The sequence below is a fragment of the Hippocampus bargibanti genome, linkage group LG01 (genome assembly GCF_051943395.1).
Source record: "Hippocampus bargibanti isolate YZ-2025 linkage group LG01, ASM5194339v1, whole genome shotgun sequence".
NCBI lineage: Eukaryota > Metazoa > Chordata > Actinopteri > Syngnathiformes > Syngnathidae > Hippocampus > Hippocampus bargibanti.
The window spans coordinates 28,900,480-28,917,695 of record NC_142734.1 but is presented as its reverse complement, the minus strand read 5'-3'; the positions used below and the strand labels follow the sequence as shown (position 1 = coordinate 28,917,695).

Genomic DNA, 17,216 nt, shown 5'->3' with positions numbered 1-17,216 from the left:
ACCCGAAACGAGTGACCATTTTTGGCTCGGGTGCCGGCGCCTCTTGTGTCAGCCTGCTGACCCTCTCGCATTACTCAGAAGGTACGTCTCTTCGTTCACATGGACTTCGACAAGATTCATCGACATGTCAACATGTTTCGTCATGTTTCGGTCACGTCTGATCTTCCCTGAGTGACGTTTTTCTCGCCTCATTCCGAAGTTCAAATGAAATCGTTACCCGTACGTTAAAACGCTGCAAGGAGACATGAAAAGGTTTTATAATTTTTTTTCCTAAGTTGAAGGAAATGAAAGGAAAATATCTCCCGTAGGCCGGGGAGGGTGGGGGTTACGATGACATCATATTTCAAAGGGGCCTTCGAAAGTCATCATTCAAACCATCTCTGAAACCAATTTAGTGCTGTGAGATTTGGGCTAAACGCGCAGTTATCAAAAGTGACAGCAATCGATTGAACTTCCCCTGACTTAATCCTTTGCGATTGTCTTTGAAATCGGTCAATTACTGACGGCCCAGATGATAAAGACGGAAAATTTAGGTGGGAATTATAGGATGCTCAACCCTGTAATCCCTTTTTTTGTATATATATATATATATATATATATATATATATATATATATATATATATATATATATATATATATATATATATATATACAAAAAGCTTATCACTTGTTTCAAACGTAACGTCAAATTACGCTTTGCTGTACATACCCCAAAAGTGACCCAGCATGAGCCACAATCAATTCTTGTTGCCCTTCTCAGATATGTTCCAGAAAGCGATCATCCAGAGCGGCACAGCACTTTCCAGCTGGACGGTCAACTACCAACCCGCCAAGTACACGCGCGCCCTTGCCGAGAAGGTGGGCTGCAACATGCTGGACACGGTCGATCTGGTGGAGTGCCTGCAGAACAAGAACTACAAGGAGCTGATCGAACAGTACGTGACGCCGGCAAAGTACCACATCGCCTTCGGACCCGTCATTGACGGCGACGTGATACCCGACGATCCTCAAATCCTCATGGAGCAAGGCGAGTTCCTCAACTACGACATCATGCTGGGCGTCAATCAAGGCGAGGGGTTCAAGTTCGTGGACGGGATCGTGGATAGCGAGGACGGCGTGTCCGCCAACGATTTTGACTTTGCCGTGTCCGATTTTGTGGACCACCTGTACGGCTACCCCGAGGGCAAGGACACCCTCCGCGAGACCATCAAGTTCATGTACACCGACTGGGCCGACAAAGAGAATCCGGAGAACCGGCGCAAGACCTTAGTGGCGCTTTTCACAGACCACCAGTGGGTGGCGCCAGCAGTGGCGACCGCCGATCTCCACGCCCAATACGGCTCACCTACTTACTTTTACGCTTTTTACCACCACTGTCAGAGCGACATGAAGCCAAGCTGGGCGGATTCGGCCCATGGCGACGAAGTCCCCTATGTGTTCGGGATCCCCATGATTGGCCCGACGGATATCTTCAACTGCAATTTCTCCAAAAACGACGTGATGCTGAGTGCTGTCGTCATGACCTACTGGACGAATTTTGCCAAAACGGGGTAAATATTATTTTCCACCTTGTTTCGTTTCTGACGATTTGCCTCATTCGGTCACGTTCGCAGACAGTCGCTCTGGAAAATCTGGTGATAATTTGGTTTCATACTTGATAGGTTGTAGATTTTACATATTATTATTACCGTAGTTTCCGGACTATAACCCCCAATGAATCATGTATTTTCAAACTTTACCATATAAAAGGTGTACTGGATTATAAGGCGCACCTTCAACGAATTACATGAAAAAATATTTTCTGTATACAGTATAAGGCACACCGCATTTTAAAGGGGGTTCAGTAGAGGCTGGTGTTATGTTATGCATCCAACAAAACAGTCAGATTTCACCATCATTTGATGTCAAACACGGAAATAGCAATTGCATAATAATATAATGTGTGGTATTTTCTCCATTTTTATAAGCTCAAAAATATTTCAGGGCTTTATCGAAGTTGATCACCATACAATGATAAATATAATTTTCAGAGATGACAAATATCATGGAATATTTTGGGCTTAAAGTTTTGAGAAATACGATTTCTTTTTCTTGAAATACAATACAAAAACAAGCAAAAAAAATCAATTTGTAATTATTGTGCTAAAAATAGTGATGGGCAAGTGACGCTTCATGAAGCACTCGTGATAGTTTTTGACTTGTCTTGATGGCACTCTTGGTTTAAAGATGCAGTGGATTTTCAAGACATTTCCTTTGCACTCACCTTCCTATTTAAACCAAGAACACCACCTGGAGGAGTAAGACAATATCATAAATGCTTCATGAAGCTTCGTTTTCCCATTACTACTGAAAACAGAAAATTCTGGAGAAATCGAGAAAAAACTCCACCTGGCAAAGTAATTTGAAGAGACACTAAAATAAAATGCTGTTTTATATATATTCCAGCATGGACCACCAACTACTTCTTCCTCTAGGGAAATACTACTACGACTACTACTACTACTACCACTACTACTACTACAACTACTCCTACTACAATACTACTCCTAATACTACTACTACTACTACTACTACTACTACTACTACTACTACTACTACCTACTACTACTACTACTACTACTACTACTACTACTACTACTACTACTACTAATAATAATAATAATAATAATAATAATCATCATCATCACCATCATCATCATCATCATCGTCATCGTCATCATCATAATTATAATAATTTAAAACAAAAACAATAATAATAATAATAATAATACGCTTAATTTACAAGTGCCTTTCAAAACACCTAAGGACACATACAATTAAAAGAACAATAAACACCAGAAAATGAAATTCTATTTATTTATTTATTTTTTTTAAACACCAGTATTGATCAGTATCACACAACATTCCATAAAATAACAACCAATTATATTTAACACGAAATTTGTTGTTTTCAAACAATAAGTTTGGAAATAGTACAGAAAATGAGAATGTTTTTGGATCGTCACGATGTTACCGTTATTCCAGACTTGATCAAAAGCTTAATGAGACCAGATGGAAGCAAAGCTCACAGAGGGAAAAGCGAGAGCCTTGAGCACCATGTTCAATGTCTGCGCATTCATCTGCCGAGGAGCGCCATATTGCTGTAACATATGCTTGGGCTGCCATGACGGGCGTTGTGGCGAATCCCCGCCACATGCGAGCAGCATGATGCGTTTGGAGAGCAGACATCGTATGATGCAACACACTTACCTTAAATCAACCTTAGGCGGTCGTTTGAGATGATAATATGATGAATTGTGTTTGGTGAAAATAAAATGATTAAAATCTATAGTAAATTGCATTGTTTTGGAGGGAAGGAGGGAAGGGCAATAAATCAGTTATTTGGAGCCTAAAAGGCGCTATTTCTGTATACAGGCTTACAGACATGTTTTTTTGTTTCACAAACTTGGCATCCCCGACACATTACTGACAGGATAAAAACTCAATTTTCAGCCAAGTGAAACCAGGTTTCAGTTTTTGGTGGGCATAGAACAGAGGTGTCCCAACTTTTTGCAAAGGGGGACAGATTTGGTGTGTTAAAAATGTAGGAGGGGGGGAACCTTGGTGGATGTTCTATACGGCTATTAATTTCAATACATTTCAGCAGGCCATTTTGTGTTTCACATCTCCCTTTTTATTTGAATTTTAGCTAACTTAAGCGTGTTTTTTTTGTTGACATTTGGTTTAAACACAAATTCACTTTTTTTGTAGCAGTTGTAGATAAGCAGTTGTTCTTTTGTTGATTGTCGCCATTTTAGAATTTGTTAATGTAGAAAATTGCCATTTTAGAAAATTGAGGGGCTCATTCAGTCAATTACTCATATACTAATTTGGTGTTCCTAATTGAGCATCTAGATGGCAGCATTTAGCCCATGCAGTTATAGCGCTACTGCCCAATGGATTCATTCTACATGTGGGCCGGACCTTTTTGATTTTATCACGGGAGGTTGCGGGCCGAATGAAAATTGATCATGGTCCGCATTTGGCCCCCGGGCCGGATTTTGGACATCTTGTTCTAGGCAGACGGTTTCCGTGCTGTGCCGATATGTGTGATGGACGCCGTCATCTTTCATTCATAAAAATCACTCTGTGGTGTCCTTGTCGAAATCAAATTCATTAAATGTATTGTTATCGTTATTATTATTTTTAAGCTTAAGAACCACCAGCAGTCAACATGGCCTGATCCGCAGGTCCTTATAAAGATCCTGCGTAAATGTAAATCATCTGGACGATCGTCGCTTCTGCTTTTCACCATGGCAAATGTAAAACATAACAACTCTGTAGCTGATGATAGATTATTTTTGTCTCGCCTGTTTTTTTTTTGTTTTTTTTCAGGGACCCAAATCAGCCAGTTCCACAAGATACAAAGTTCATTCACACAAAGCCCAACAGGTTTGAAGAAGTGGCCTGGACAAAGTATAACCCCAAGGACCAACTCTACCTTCATATTGGTCTCAAACCCCGTGTCCGAGACCACTACCGCGCCACTAAAGTGGCCTTCTGGCTCGAACTGGTTCCTCATCTTCACAACATTAACGAATTTTTCCAATACGTTTCGACCACCACTAAAATCCCCCCGCAAGATACCACGCCGTACCCCTACACCAAACGCTTCCCGGGTAAAAACAATTGGCCCTCGACCACTCGTCACCCGGGGGTTCCGAGCGGCAACACCAAACACGCAACGGACCAGCGCAAAAGCGACGACCTCGTCGACGACTCCACCGTGCTGATCGAAACCAAACGGGATTACTCCACCGAGCTGAGCGTGACAATCGCCGTCGGCGCCTCCCTCCTGTTCTTGAACATATTAGCCTTCGCCGCGCTCTACTACAAGAAAGACAAACGGCGCGCCGATTCCACTCCCCATGCGCCAACCCCGCAGCATAACTCCACGCCGGTCAACGCCCCCTCAGCCGCCAACGACGTGGCCCATCTCCAAAATGAGGAGTTGATGACGCTGCAGTTGAAGCAGCAGCAACTGGAGCACCATTGCGAGGCCATGCAGGTCCACGATACCCTCCGCCTGGCCTGCCCGCCCGACTACACCCTCACGTTGCGCCGATCGCCCGACGACATCGCGCTGATGACGCCGAGCACCATCACCATGATACCAAACTCACTGGCTGGCATGCAGCCGCTGCACAACTTTAATACTTTTGGCGGCAGCCAGAACAGTAGCAACCTACCGCACGGTCATTCCACCACGCGGGTATAGGGATCGGACCCTAACTGGACCCCCAAGCCCACCGCCGTGAGCGCGTTCGACAAAAAAAGGCAAAGGGAAGTGACGAGAAGCACAGACTCCAAAAAAAAAAATCAGTCCAAGTTATTTTGCTACGCTGCCTTGTTGACAAAGCATAAACTGTTATCAGAAATATTGATGTCTTTGGAACAAAGACAATCTGAATTGTGAATGTCGCTGTGGTCAGAACGGTTTCGAGATGAGCTTCATGGAGTTTTATCAACAGAAAAAAATGAAAAGGACAGCGAATGACTGAATTGCTTTTCATCTCGTTAATAAAAAGAAGCTACCAAATGCATTGTTATGACAGACATACAAAGAGACTCTTGCAGGAATCACATCATATGAAGTATACATTTCAGATTGGGTAGAAAATTATTGATATCAAAAGAAAATGACATGTGACAATAAAAAAAAAATGTCCTACTAGTATTTTTCGTTGGGCAGTTTAAAGGACAACCGACGTCTCCGGACAAGTTGTGTCCATAATTTGTAAAATGGCTTTAAATGACTTCTACTAAGTGTATATTACAAAGATTCCATCGCATATAGCTATATTTTACGTTTTAAGACTCGCACTGAATATTCCGGGAGTCTTGCTTTTGAGTTGGTGACGAAAAAAGGACACATTGTAGCAGTCCTTCCATCACGTCAATGTATTTTGCTGTACATGTTTGGTCTGAGAACCGTGTTGCACCCAAAAGCCGCCAGAAGAGGGCATCCAAGCTCCATATAAGGAATTTATCAGCCTGTGGAAACTGGCTGATTAACTCCTTACACAGCTTTGTCGCCATTTTCTGCCTTTTTTGGGTGCGACATTTCCCACCCCTGATGCCTCAAAATGACACGGAATAAATTCTTTAATGGATTGCAAACATATATGCTTTCTTCTTCAGAACTATTTGAATCATATTCATAACTGGATAAGTAATAAGAAAGCATATTCTCCGAATCTGAAGCCATTGTTTTGATTCTCGGGCAAGGCATGAACTCTTGCCGTGACACCACGAACATGGGGGCGGGATCTTCTGAAACTGGCCACTTCCGGTTTCAAATTGAAGTACTTTTTAGACACTTTAAGTCATTTTTATTGGTGTTTTGCATTTGACTAAAAATATCATAGTGCGTGTTTTGAGTATTTTAGATGCTATAAAACGTTTTTCTGATGTCAGTTAGGAAACAAAAAAGTGACGTCGGTTGTCCTTAAATTTGGAGATTTCTATTATGTGTAAATAATACTGTTATGTAAACACAAGTTATCTTTTCCTCTTTGTTTTGTTATCAGAGGGAGTTTGTGCATTTTGAAGTAAATAGTGTTTTAATTGCTTTATGTGTGTCGATGCACGATGTCTGCAAGGAACCTTTAGAAATGAGGATTAATGTAATCTGCTGTTGGTGATTTTTTTTATAGTTATATTTGTTTCTTAGTCTATAATTTGGCGCCAAAATCAATTAACATTCTTGCTTTTTTGTGTATTTCTTTTTTTATTTATATTATTTCTTTCTGTCTGAATCTATAATTTTACCAGAAATCGATTACATTTGTTTTTTAGGTGTTTTTTTATTTATTTTTGGGGGATTTATATTATTTATTTCTGTTTGCGTCTATAATTTGGCCATTAATCGTTGACATTAGTTTTTAAGTGTTTTCTTTTCTGTATTTAAATTATTTATTTCTGTGTGCATCGATAATTTGGCCAAAAATTGATATTTCTTTAGGTGATTTTTGTTTTGTATTTATATTATTTATTTCTGCATCTATCATTTGGCCAGAAATCGATTACATTAAAAAAAAATCTGTGTTTTGTTTTTCTTTTTTTAATTTGTTTTGTATTTATATTATTTATTTTTGTCTGCATTTATAATTTGGCCAGAAATCAATTATATATTTTTTAAAGCAGTATCAACATTAGTTGTAATGGAATAAATGTTGGGATATATGGGACATACTTCAAATTTAGCAATATGTAAAATATTGTGTGGGTGCTTGTGATATATTTTGGGTTACAAAAGCAAGCGAATGAATGTAAATAGTATTCTATTTATTACCATAAAATGAAAATTCAGAAGATCGTTAATGTTCATTTTGTTTTGCATTTGTTGCGTTATAATGAGGACAATTGAAAAATCTATTTAAGGGGGACAAAAAAACTTGGAGGAGGTAAATACATTTCAAAATTGTTACTTTATTATCAAGTATTTGTTTGCTATTTTGCCTGAAGTGATGATGGAGACTTCTGGCTGGACATGTGTATATTTTTTTCTGCAATGTTTTTAATAAAATGTCCAAATATTTTCTATCATAGGAGCGACGGGGTGGGAAAAATCAAAGGAGGTTTGGACTTTGAAGGAGTCACCATTTTATCACCAATTAAAACGGGTGTTGATCTCTTAAAACATTTGTGACATGATTCGGTACAAATCGCTCTGATCAAGTGTAACGGCGCACGTTTCACCCTCTCTTTTTAACAACTCCCTTTAAAGCTGCTTGTTTTGGTTGGATGGTGAAATTGCATCCCGCCCCGACTCCCTTTTACCGCGTGCCAACCAACGCAAGCGCGTTGATTACATTTTCACCTCTGGAGATTGCCATACCGCAGAAATAACCACTTTCCAATATCGAGCAGCTAGCTTGCCGCATTTGGTACATGCTGCAAGCACATTGCATAACACACGCATTTCTCTGCTCATTGATGAGTGCCAATGTGTGCATGCGGCTCAGCTTCAAGCCAGAGGCACACTTCTGAGCGCGAGCTGACTGAACCCCGCCGAGTTGGAAATTAGTTAAGCTCCGAATGTTGAATTGGAAAGGGAATGGCGGGGCGACCGCAATAAAAATGTGTGTTATACATCATATAATCTGTCCCAAAAAAATATACAGAAGACACTCCCCACCTTACGAACGAGATACTTTCAGAGCGGTTGGTGAATTTGGTCGTAAATTGCTTCAATCTTATATTTTGTAAGGAATGTATGTTTAAAGGACAACCGAAACCGCCGGACAATTTGTGTCCATAATTTGTAAAATCACTTCAAATGAGTTCTACTGAGCGTATTTTACAAAGATTCCTAGGCATATAGCTATATTTTTACGTTTTAAGACTGAATATTCAGGAAGTCTTGTTTTCGAGTTGATGACGACGTGACGTCTGGAATGCCCCTGACCGAGGAAGCGACACACAATGCATTTTGGGTACTTTGTTTGGTCAGAAAACTTTGTGTCGATCCGTGTTGATGGCGAAATTACAAGGAAAACACATAAATAACGCCATGGTGAATCGTTGTGTCTTGCACCAAGACTACTATTTGATTCTAGTTGACACAAATTCCCAGCAGACAAATCAGCCCATTTCCAACGGAGCTTGGGCGCCATCTTGTGCATTTTCTGGGCGCTACATTGGAATCCTCAAAATGAGACGGAAGGACTTCTTTAATCGATTGCAAACCTTTATGCTTTCCTCTTCAGAACTATTTGAATCATATACATAATTGGATGAGTAACAAGAAAGCATCTTCTCCGAATCTGAAGCCATTGTTTTGATTCTCGAGCAAGGCAAGACGTCTGGCGTGACGTCACGAACAAGGCGGCGGGACCTTCTGGAACCGAAACTTTCTGAGGTAATTTTGAAGTCGTTTCGGGACACTTTAAGTCATTTTTATTTGTGTTTTGCATTTCACTAAAAATATCAGCCTGTGTGTTTTGGGTATTTTAGATGCTAAAAAACGTTTTTCTGATGTCAGGAAACAAAAAATGGTGTCGGTTGTCAAATACTGAACGGGGAAGTATAAAAGACACTAACAGTCGTGAAATAAATTCACACCTACTGTAGTACGACAACATATATCCTTGGGTCTTCAGTAAGCCATGACTGAAGCTGCTGGCACGTAATTCAGTAATTACGTGCCACCATTACTTTTTGCTATGCATCGCGTCCTCCTGGAGTGTCACCTGGGAAGAGGGAATTTCCACTGGGCAAAGAAAATAGATGGTTTTACAGGGGAGTAAAAGAAGCAATTTTTGTAAAACAACAAAACCCTTCACTTTCACCCTTCGTTTTAAGGTTTAATTTTAACCGTGCTTACAACAAAAGCTAATCTGATTACTTCTTTTGTTCTGTTTGGTTACCCCTAATGTTCTAAAACATTCCGGGTGTAGTGTAACTAGCAAACTGGACCTGGTTAATTATTTTAAATAGCATTTTAATGACACTGCTTATGACGGCCTCAATTTTCAGTTTTTTTTTCCCCCCACTGAGTGATTCTTTTGTTCTTTTGTTTTGTTTTTTTACTCATTTCAACACTGTTAGCTTTTTGTGTCGCAAACAAAAGCAGTTTGTCTCTTTGATGAGTGGACAGCCGTGCGACTTTAATTTGGCTCAATGTTCTTTTCCCCCGTAATACAAAAGCGAAAAAGTACAGAGTGACAGTCATGTTGCTACTCAATCTACAGACACGCCGCAGTTCATGTACGCTGACATGATGGCTGCTAGGGCTTGTAGGACTTGTGGGTCACTGCCAGGTGTTATTTCATCTTGCTGCCGCTACAAATGAAAAAAAAGATAGAAGTTGATGAATGTTGGCGGACTCACAGCGAGGAAGCAAGCAACATTTTCATTTACCAGATGCGGGAGTCAACAAATTGGGTTTCCCTTTTCCAAGTGTAAACGTCTCTGCCTCATACCATGAAATCTAATCATTTTCTCAATTTCTCAATTTTCAGACAGCACTGGTTGATCTTCTGCTTATTATTTTTATTATTAACTCATTCACTGCCAGACGGTGTGCAAAAATGTGTCCACTCCAGTGCCAGGATTTTTTGTCATTGTCACTCAAAGTGCAGGACCCACAGAAGATTGAGTTTTAGGACTACATAAACATTCAATGCAGCGTAAGAAACCTTAGACCCTCTTCTTTCATCGTAATCAACGAATTGCTTCTGCGTATCAGCGGCTCAGAATTTCATCTCTCTCATCAGCACGCTGAGCTCCCCGATTTGGTGAAGTGATGGGAAAACAAAGCTTTATGAAGCACTTGATATTTTTTGACTCCTCCAGATGGTTCTCTTGGTTTAAATATGCCTTGGATTTTTAAGACATACCTACCTACCTCCCTTGCTACCTACCTACCTACCTTCCTACCTACCTACCTACCTACCTACCTACCTACCTACCTACCTACCTACCTACCTTCCAACCTACCTACCTTCCTACCTGCCTACCTACCTACAAACATTAATACCTACCTACCTACCTACTGACCCACCTACCTACCTACTTACCTACCTTCCTGCCTACCTACCTTCCTACCAGCCTACCTACTTACCTACCTTCCAACCTACCTACCTATCTTCCTACCAACCTTCCAACCTACCTACCTTACTACCTACCTACCTTGCTACCTACCTAGCTACCATCTTACCTACCTATCTACCTACCTTGCTACCTACCTACCTGCCTTCCTTCCTTCCTACCTACTTACCTTGCTACCTACCTACCTGCCTTCATACCTACCTACCTTGCTACCTACCTACCTACCTACCTACTGACCTACCTACCTTCCTAGCTACCTTCCAACCTACCTACCTACCTACCTACCTACCTACCTACATTGATACCTACCTACATACTTACCCACCTTCCTACTTCCTACCTACCTTCCTACCTACCTTCCAAACTACCTACCTATCTACCTACCTAGCTAACTGTCTGGCTAACTATATTTCAGTATTAGTGGTGGGAAAACAAAGCTTCATAAAGCACTTGGGATGTGTTTTTATCCAGATGGTGCTTGCTCTTGGTTTAACTATAAAGGTTAGTGCAAAGGAAGTCTTAAAAATCCACTGCATATTTAAACCAAGAATGCCAGCTAAATGAGTCAAAAGTGTTTCATGAAGCTTCACTTGCCCATCATTAGTAAACACTGCTATGACACCTGAGATGAAAATTTATTTCGCATCGGGTGTGAACTGCGTCCTTAAAAGCGGCTACTTGTAGCCGTCTGATTTTTCACGACGCTTCCGATGGGCCACTCCAGGCCATCACCATCTTTAATTAACAAATGCAAACTTTTGAAGTGTCTTTTTGTCATGTATAGTAGCACCCTATCCTCTGGCTTTGAAGGGACTTAAGTAATCATTGACATTTCCGTACTTGAGGCGTACAGAACACACACTATCGTCAGATGTTTTGGCTTTGTTTGGGAACCCCATGAGTCTTTTTCCAACACATTCTTGAAAATACCATTTTCCGAGTAGACAGGAAGTCATCTGTTAGCGACGCAGGAGAAGAAAGCCGGGTGACTTTTTGTTCATTGAGACAAACTATAATCCTGCCTCGTGTACAGTTCCTCTAGCAGAATTAATTCCCGTGGTGAGGGCAAATGAGTGATCTGAGTTGCCGCGCACCATTTGTTGCGCTGTGTGCTTTTTTATTTTTTTATTACAAAAGCAGCAGAAATGTTAGTCTTTGCAGCTCTCCTGGTGATTAAGGAGAAAAAAGTAATGGCTTTGCAGTAGCTAACACAGAAACGCCTGGATAAAAAATAACACGCTGAAAAGGCAAAAATGAAAAGGCAGAGGGGAAAAAAAGAACACAATCAACTAGCGGGACTGAACAAAAAGCTGCAAATAACACAGATGTTGACTAATATAACAACAATGGCAAGCTGGACACAACTAAAGTAAAAGTAAATTGGTGATTGATGGAAACATGGGGGACAGCGTTGGTATAAAACTGAGCTAAAAATATACCAAATGGAAATTTTCAGTCAGCGATTCAAAATCTATGTAGCAATCCTTCCATTTTCTAATTTGCTTCTCCTCAAGGGGGTTGTGTGGCGTTCCGGAGCCTGTGCCAGTTGTCTCCGGGCAGTAGGCGGAGGGGAGGACTCCCTGAACTGGTCGCCAGCCAATTGCGCTTACAATCATGTTTCAGGACAGTTTAGGGTGTTCAAGCAGCCTGCCATGTATGTTTTTGGAATGTGGGAGGGAATGGGAGTAGCGGGAGAAAAGTCATGTGGGCATGAGGATCACGCACAGGAAGGCCGGATCCGGAATCAAACCTATGACCTCTACAGTGTGAGTCAGACATGCTAACCAATTGTCCACAGATAATCAAATGATATAATTACGATTTTATTTCAAATTAACTCATTCACTGCCATTCACATATTTATTCGGGTAAAAATATGACGCAGAGCGCCATTCCCGAATTAATTTTCTTGTTTGGGGGCCAATAAAGCGCTGGCCATGGCCTCTAGCAATGTTTTTCCCTTCCACAAGGGGGCATCATTTCCCTTTTCTTCCATAATAGCACTTTGTTCCAGCTTCAGCTGTGATTCAAGCGCTAGAAAACCGGAAGCCGCCCTCATTTCATCATTGGCACCGCCCTACCCACTCTCGAGGACTTGCACACTGCAAGAATCCAAACTAGGGCGCGGAAAATCCTACTGGACCCTCCGCACCCTGCCCACCACCTTTTGCAGCTACTCCCCTCAGGCAGGCATTACCGATCGATGTGCACCAAATCCAGCAGACATTTCAACCGCTTCTTCCCCCAACCCATTAACTCTTTGAATAGTAGCCCAAATGGAACAGTATAGTGCCTCTTTGCAATTTTTTGATGATGATACTAGTGCAGCGTGTTCGACCGGAACCAAATTCCTTGTGTGTTCTACATACTTGGCAATAAAGATGATTCTGATTCTGAATCTGATTCTGATTTCAAGCTCATATAACTCCAGACACATATAATTTCGGAATTCTTTTTTTCTGGTGAAAGAAGTGAGACCGAGGTTTATTACGCAACATTGAATGCATGTATATGTAGTTAAAAAACCCTGGCACTGGAGTGGACACATTTTTGTACATCTGGCATTGAATGAGTTAAACAATCCAAATTCAATTCATGTACATGTAGTTCAGATTATTATTTTTTTTTTTTTCAATTTGGGCATAGGGGGTGAGCTTCTGTGCTCATTCTTTCTTCAAAACAAAGTGTCGCTTCCGTGCATTCGTGACCGCCAAGATTAGTTTAGCGGTTGTTGCCAATCAAACAAACAAAACCAAACGGCTCACCGCTTGATCAGCGGAATGAAAAGCAGGGATCACTAACCCCACCCATCGCCCCCGCCGGTTTGGATTTGTCCCGTCTTTTGTGTCTTGATGAAGGCCAGGTGTGAAGAGATTTACCCACTTTACAGCCTTGCAAATCCTCACCTTCAAACTTAATTAAATCAAATCGATTGGATGGAGAGCAGATGTGCTTCACGAGCTGCGGTAATCACAACTGACACGGTATATCTGAAGGATTATTTTGTTGGGTTTTTCCACCGCAGATGCCATAATCCACTCACGGTTTAATTTATGGTTTGAAAGCTCCTTTTGTTTCAGACTTGTTTGTTTTGTGGATTACCATGTTTAGGATGTCTTTGTTAGGTTTCATTTCGGGGCACCGCGCAGATTCAGGCAGGTGGGAATCGGAAAAAAACACACGCATCGACCGTAATTTCCGGACCATGTAGCGCATCTGATCATAAAATCGTCTATAAGCCACAGGTGGCCATATTTTAACATGAGATATTGGCCAAGAAAAATGGTATACAGAAGGAAGTTTCATTGTTAAATAACTTTTCGTTCACATTTCTTTGCCTGAAATTCGGATATCATCCCCATAATAAAAATGGCACCGTTATCTGGTGATGGTCAAGTGAAGCTTCATGAAGCACTTGGGATAGTTTTTAACTCCTCTAGAGTTTAAATATGATTAACATGATTTTCCTTTGCACTAACCTTCATATTTAAATCCATGTGAAGGTTTCTTCAGCTGGTGTGTACTTCTTGAAAGGTGTCGGACGTTTCGCTCCTCATCCAAAAAACGTCGTCAGCGAACTAAAATTTTGCTTGTAGCTTCATATTTAAACCAAGAGCATCATCTGGAGAAATAAAAGAAATATCACAACTGCTTCATGAAGCTGCATTTTCCTATATCACTACCATTACCTGCTATAACACCCATTGGAAGAATCTTGAAATGGGCCGCATTGTTCAATAAGCCACAGGGTCGAAAGTAGTGACGGGCAAGTGAAGCTTCATGAAGCATTTGTGATAGTTTTTCTCTCATCTAAATTGCACTCTTAGTTTAAAGATGCAGTGAACTTTGAAGATATTTCCTTTGCACTAACCTTCATATTTAAACGAAGAGCACCAACTGGAGGAGTCAAAAAATATCAAAAGTGCTTCATGAAGCTTTGTTTTCCCATCACTAGTTGAAAGTGTGTGACAAAAGTCACTTCTTATAGTCCGGAAATTATGGTACATATACACATGGCCACACATATTGGTTTTTAATCCATTGTCGCCCACATCAGTCATGTCCGGTCCCCGAGGATGCATAATGGGCTCCGGATGGCAAAGGTCACAAGGTTTCCGAACAGCCTGTCAGAGTTCGGCGGAGAGGAATCGAAACTCACGCGGGGCTCATTCCGTCTCGTGACACCAAAGGACCTTCATTTACATGACGCTGCTCGATCGTCCGTCCTCAATCAATGGCCTCAGGTGAATAAATGAGATGGTTAACTAGTCTGGATATTTGGCTTTCGGACTTGCTGAGGGTGCCGAACGCGTGAGTGATAATGTGCCGTTGCAATTTCAAACTCTCTTCCTATTCTGCTCTCTAATCAAGTTGTCTTTCCGGCCGGCTGGCTCGGTCATCTATCGTTTGAAGTACAATTTAATAAAGGTGACATCATGGATTAGAAATGACAAGCGGGATAGCTGAGCTATAAAATGATGACGGCGGAGACAAAAAAGAAATAAAAATCCGGCAACCCACTTGTGTGGTCTCCTTCAGGTTCGGAGTTCTTAACCGGCAAACATTGGAAGGCTGTGAAGTGTTTCGAATGCCTGACGGTTGCAAAGGTGCTACCGTCTGAATCTTTATGGGCGTCAAAGAGCTGAAACCAGTAAGAACAATCTACTGTTTTATTTATGACAGGATATGTTCACTATGGAATGATTTAGCCAGGACAAAGACAATGAACTTTTTGATGCGACTGCAAGAGCACTATCAATTCATTTTGATGGTGTCAAATCGTCAATATCGAGAGTTGCTCATATTTGGAACTTCTCACTGAGCTGCTGAACTCAACTAGCCAATAAATAAAACTGCACTGGACCTAATATTGTAACTTCACAAAGAGTATTTTACAGTTGCTAGTAGTGATGGGCAAGTGAAGCTTCGTGAAGTACTTGTGTTAGTTTTTGACTCCTCTAGGTGTCACTGTTGGTTTAAAGATACAGCGTATTTTTTAAGGCATTTCCTTTGCAGTAACCTTCATATTTAAAACAAGAGCACCATCCGTAGGAGTAAAAAATATATCACAAGTGCTTCATGAAGCTTCGTTTTCTCATCACAATGCTTGTACCTTGGTATAAAAATTAAAAGGACATTTTTTTAAGTGCTTTTTTGGAGAAAAAAAACAGATTAGTACGTCCACCTCTCAGTGTGCAGGTAGGTGCAGAGTTCGATTCCAGCCTTCCTGTGTGCAATTAGCATGTTCTTCCCATGCCTGTGTGGATTTTCTCTGAGTACTCCGGTTTCCTCCCACATTGCAAAAACATGCAAGGAAACTTCTAAATTGTCCCTTGGCGCGAGAGTGCGAGCGCGGATGGGTGATTCATTTGAGTCGGGCAGTTGAGAACAGATTGTCCGAAAGTTTCTTGTATTATTTCAATGACACACTTTCCCTTTCGCTTGCCACTTCACTTCAGTGTGATTCTTATTTCCACTTTACAAGCACGGTCATATTATCATCATGATCTGCATCACAAATATGCCAGCATAGTGTTTGATTTGGGAGATATGTAGGTGCCATTTGACATTTGACAGGTGTCATCGCATGACACCTCTGGGGCGATTGTGCCAGTCTGGATGGATGCATGGTTTGAGGAGCCCACGATGAGAAGAAAGGAGTGTCGGCGCAGAGTGTCGATGCGTATGTGGGACTGTCGCAGCTTGGAATTGAAGCGGATTTATGTGGAACAGGAGATGTGAGACAATCTTTTTGTCAATAGATGCCGCAGCTTTGTGTATGCTTTCAACATTTAGCTTGTAGCAGACGTGCACATTCCACCATGACGTCTTTGATGCACCGGTGAAAAGGATGCTTTGATCCTCTCCGCTTTCATCTAGAACTGCTTCATGCAACAAAGAGGGCGCAGAAAGTTCTTAAGATTGAATTTTTTTTTGTTGTTGTTGTTTTGACGTCGCGAGAGTGGCTGCCTTTCCAGCAGCTCCTGTATTTTGTTTTTCTACTTCTTTGTTTTCTTTCCTCTTCTTTTCATTACTTTTTTTCTGCGAAATATCAATTTCTGCACTGTGAGACTAATAAAGGCTAATCCAATCCAATCACTGAATCTCAGCGTAAAAATGGCAGTGCTTTTTGACTATACACTGGTCAGCAATGCTTTTGGTTTTATGCCCAGCGCACCCATGAGTGGCAGCCCATTTAGCTGCAGGACAAGAAGCTATCACAGAACAACCCCTCAGGATTCTTATTCATTCTTCTTATTATATTTTTTGAAATCTTTTTTTGAAGCAAGGGTAAAAGAGAAAGCTGGAGAGCGGTCGTGATCATTGCTCCATGGCAGCCGAGTTCTCCAGAGATGATCTAAACTGAGTATCGCTCCTGGCAGCTACAATTATCATTCAGATTGACTCAATGACTCTGTTTGATATCTGCCAAGGTACATTAGTGGGAAAAATTGAACTGAGATTAAAAAAAATGATTAACACCCTCTCTGCATCGTTAATGCAATGCAATGTTCTGCAACATCTCTTTGTCAATGACATTTATTCAAGGTGTTGAGGACTGAGAGATACAAAAGCTACGCAAGAAATACCAAACCCAATGTTAGTTCAGATAATGGAAGCA

General features: G+C 41.1%; 1 protein-coding gene across 2 annotated transcripts in view; it reads left to right on the top strand.

The window, feature by feature from the left end:
• nlgn4xa (neuroligin 4 X-linked a) overlaps window positions 1-7,632 on the top strand; it is a 46,640-nt gene extending 39,008 nt beyond the window's left edge. For both annotated transcript variants that reach the window (XM_089008580.1, XM_089008588.1), the window contains exons 3-5: window positions 1-81; window positions 762-1,551; window positions 4,376-7,632. The exon at window positions 1-81 is cut by the window's left edge and continues 105 nt beyond it. In XM_089008580.1, the coding sequence (XP_088864706.1) occupies window positions 1-81; window positions 762-1,551; window positions 4,376-5,258 (1,754 nt within the window). In that variant the 3' untranslated portion in view covers window positions 5,259-7,632. The remainder of the gene's footprint in view (window positions 82-761; window positions 1,552-4,375) is intronic.
• Window positions 7,633-17,216: the final 9,584 nt, after the last annotated feature.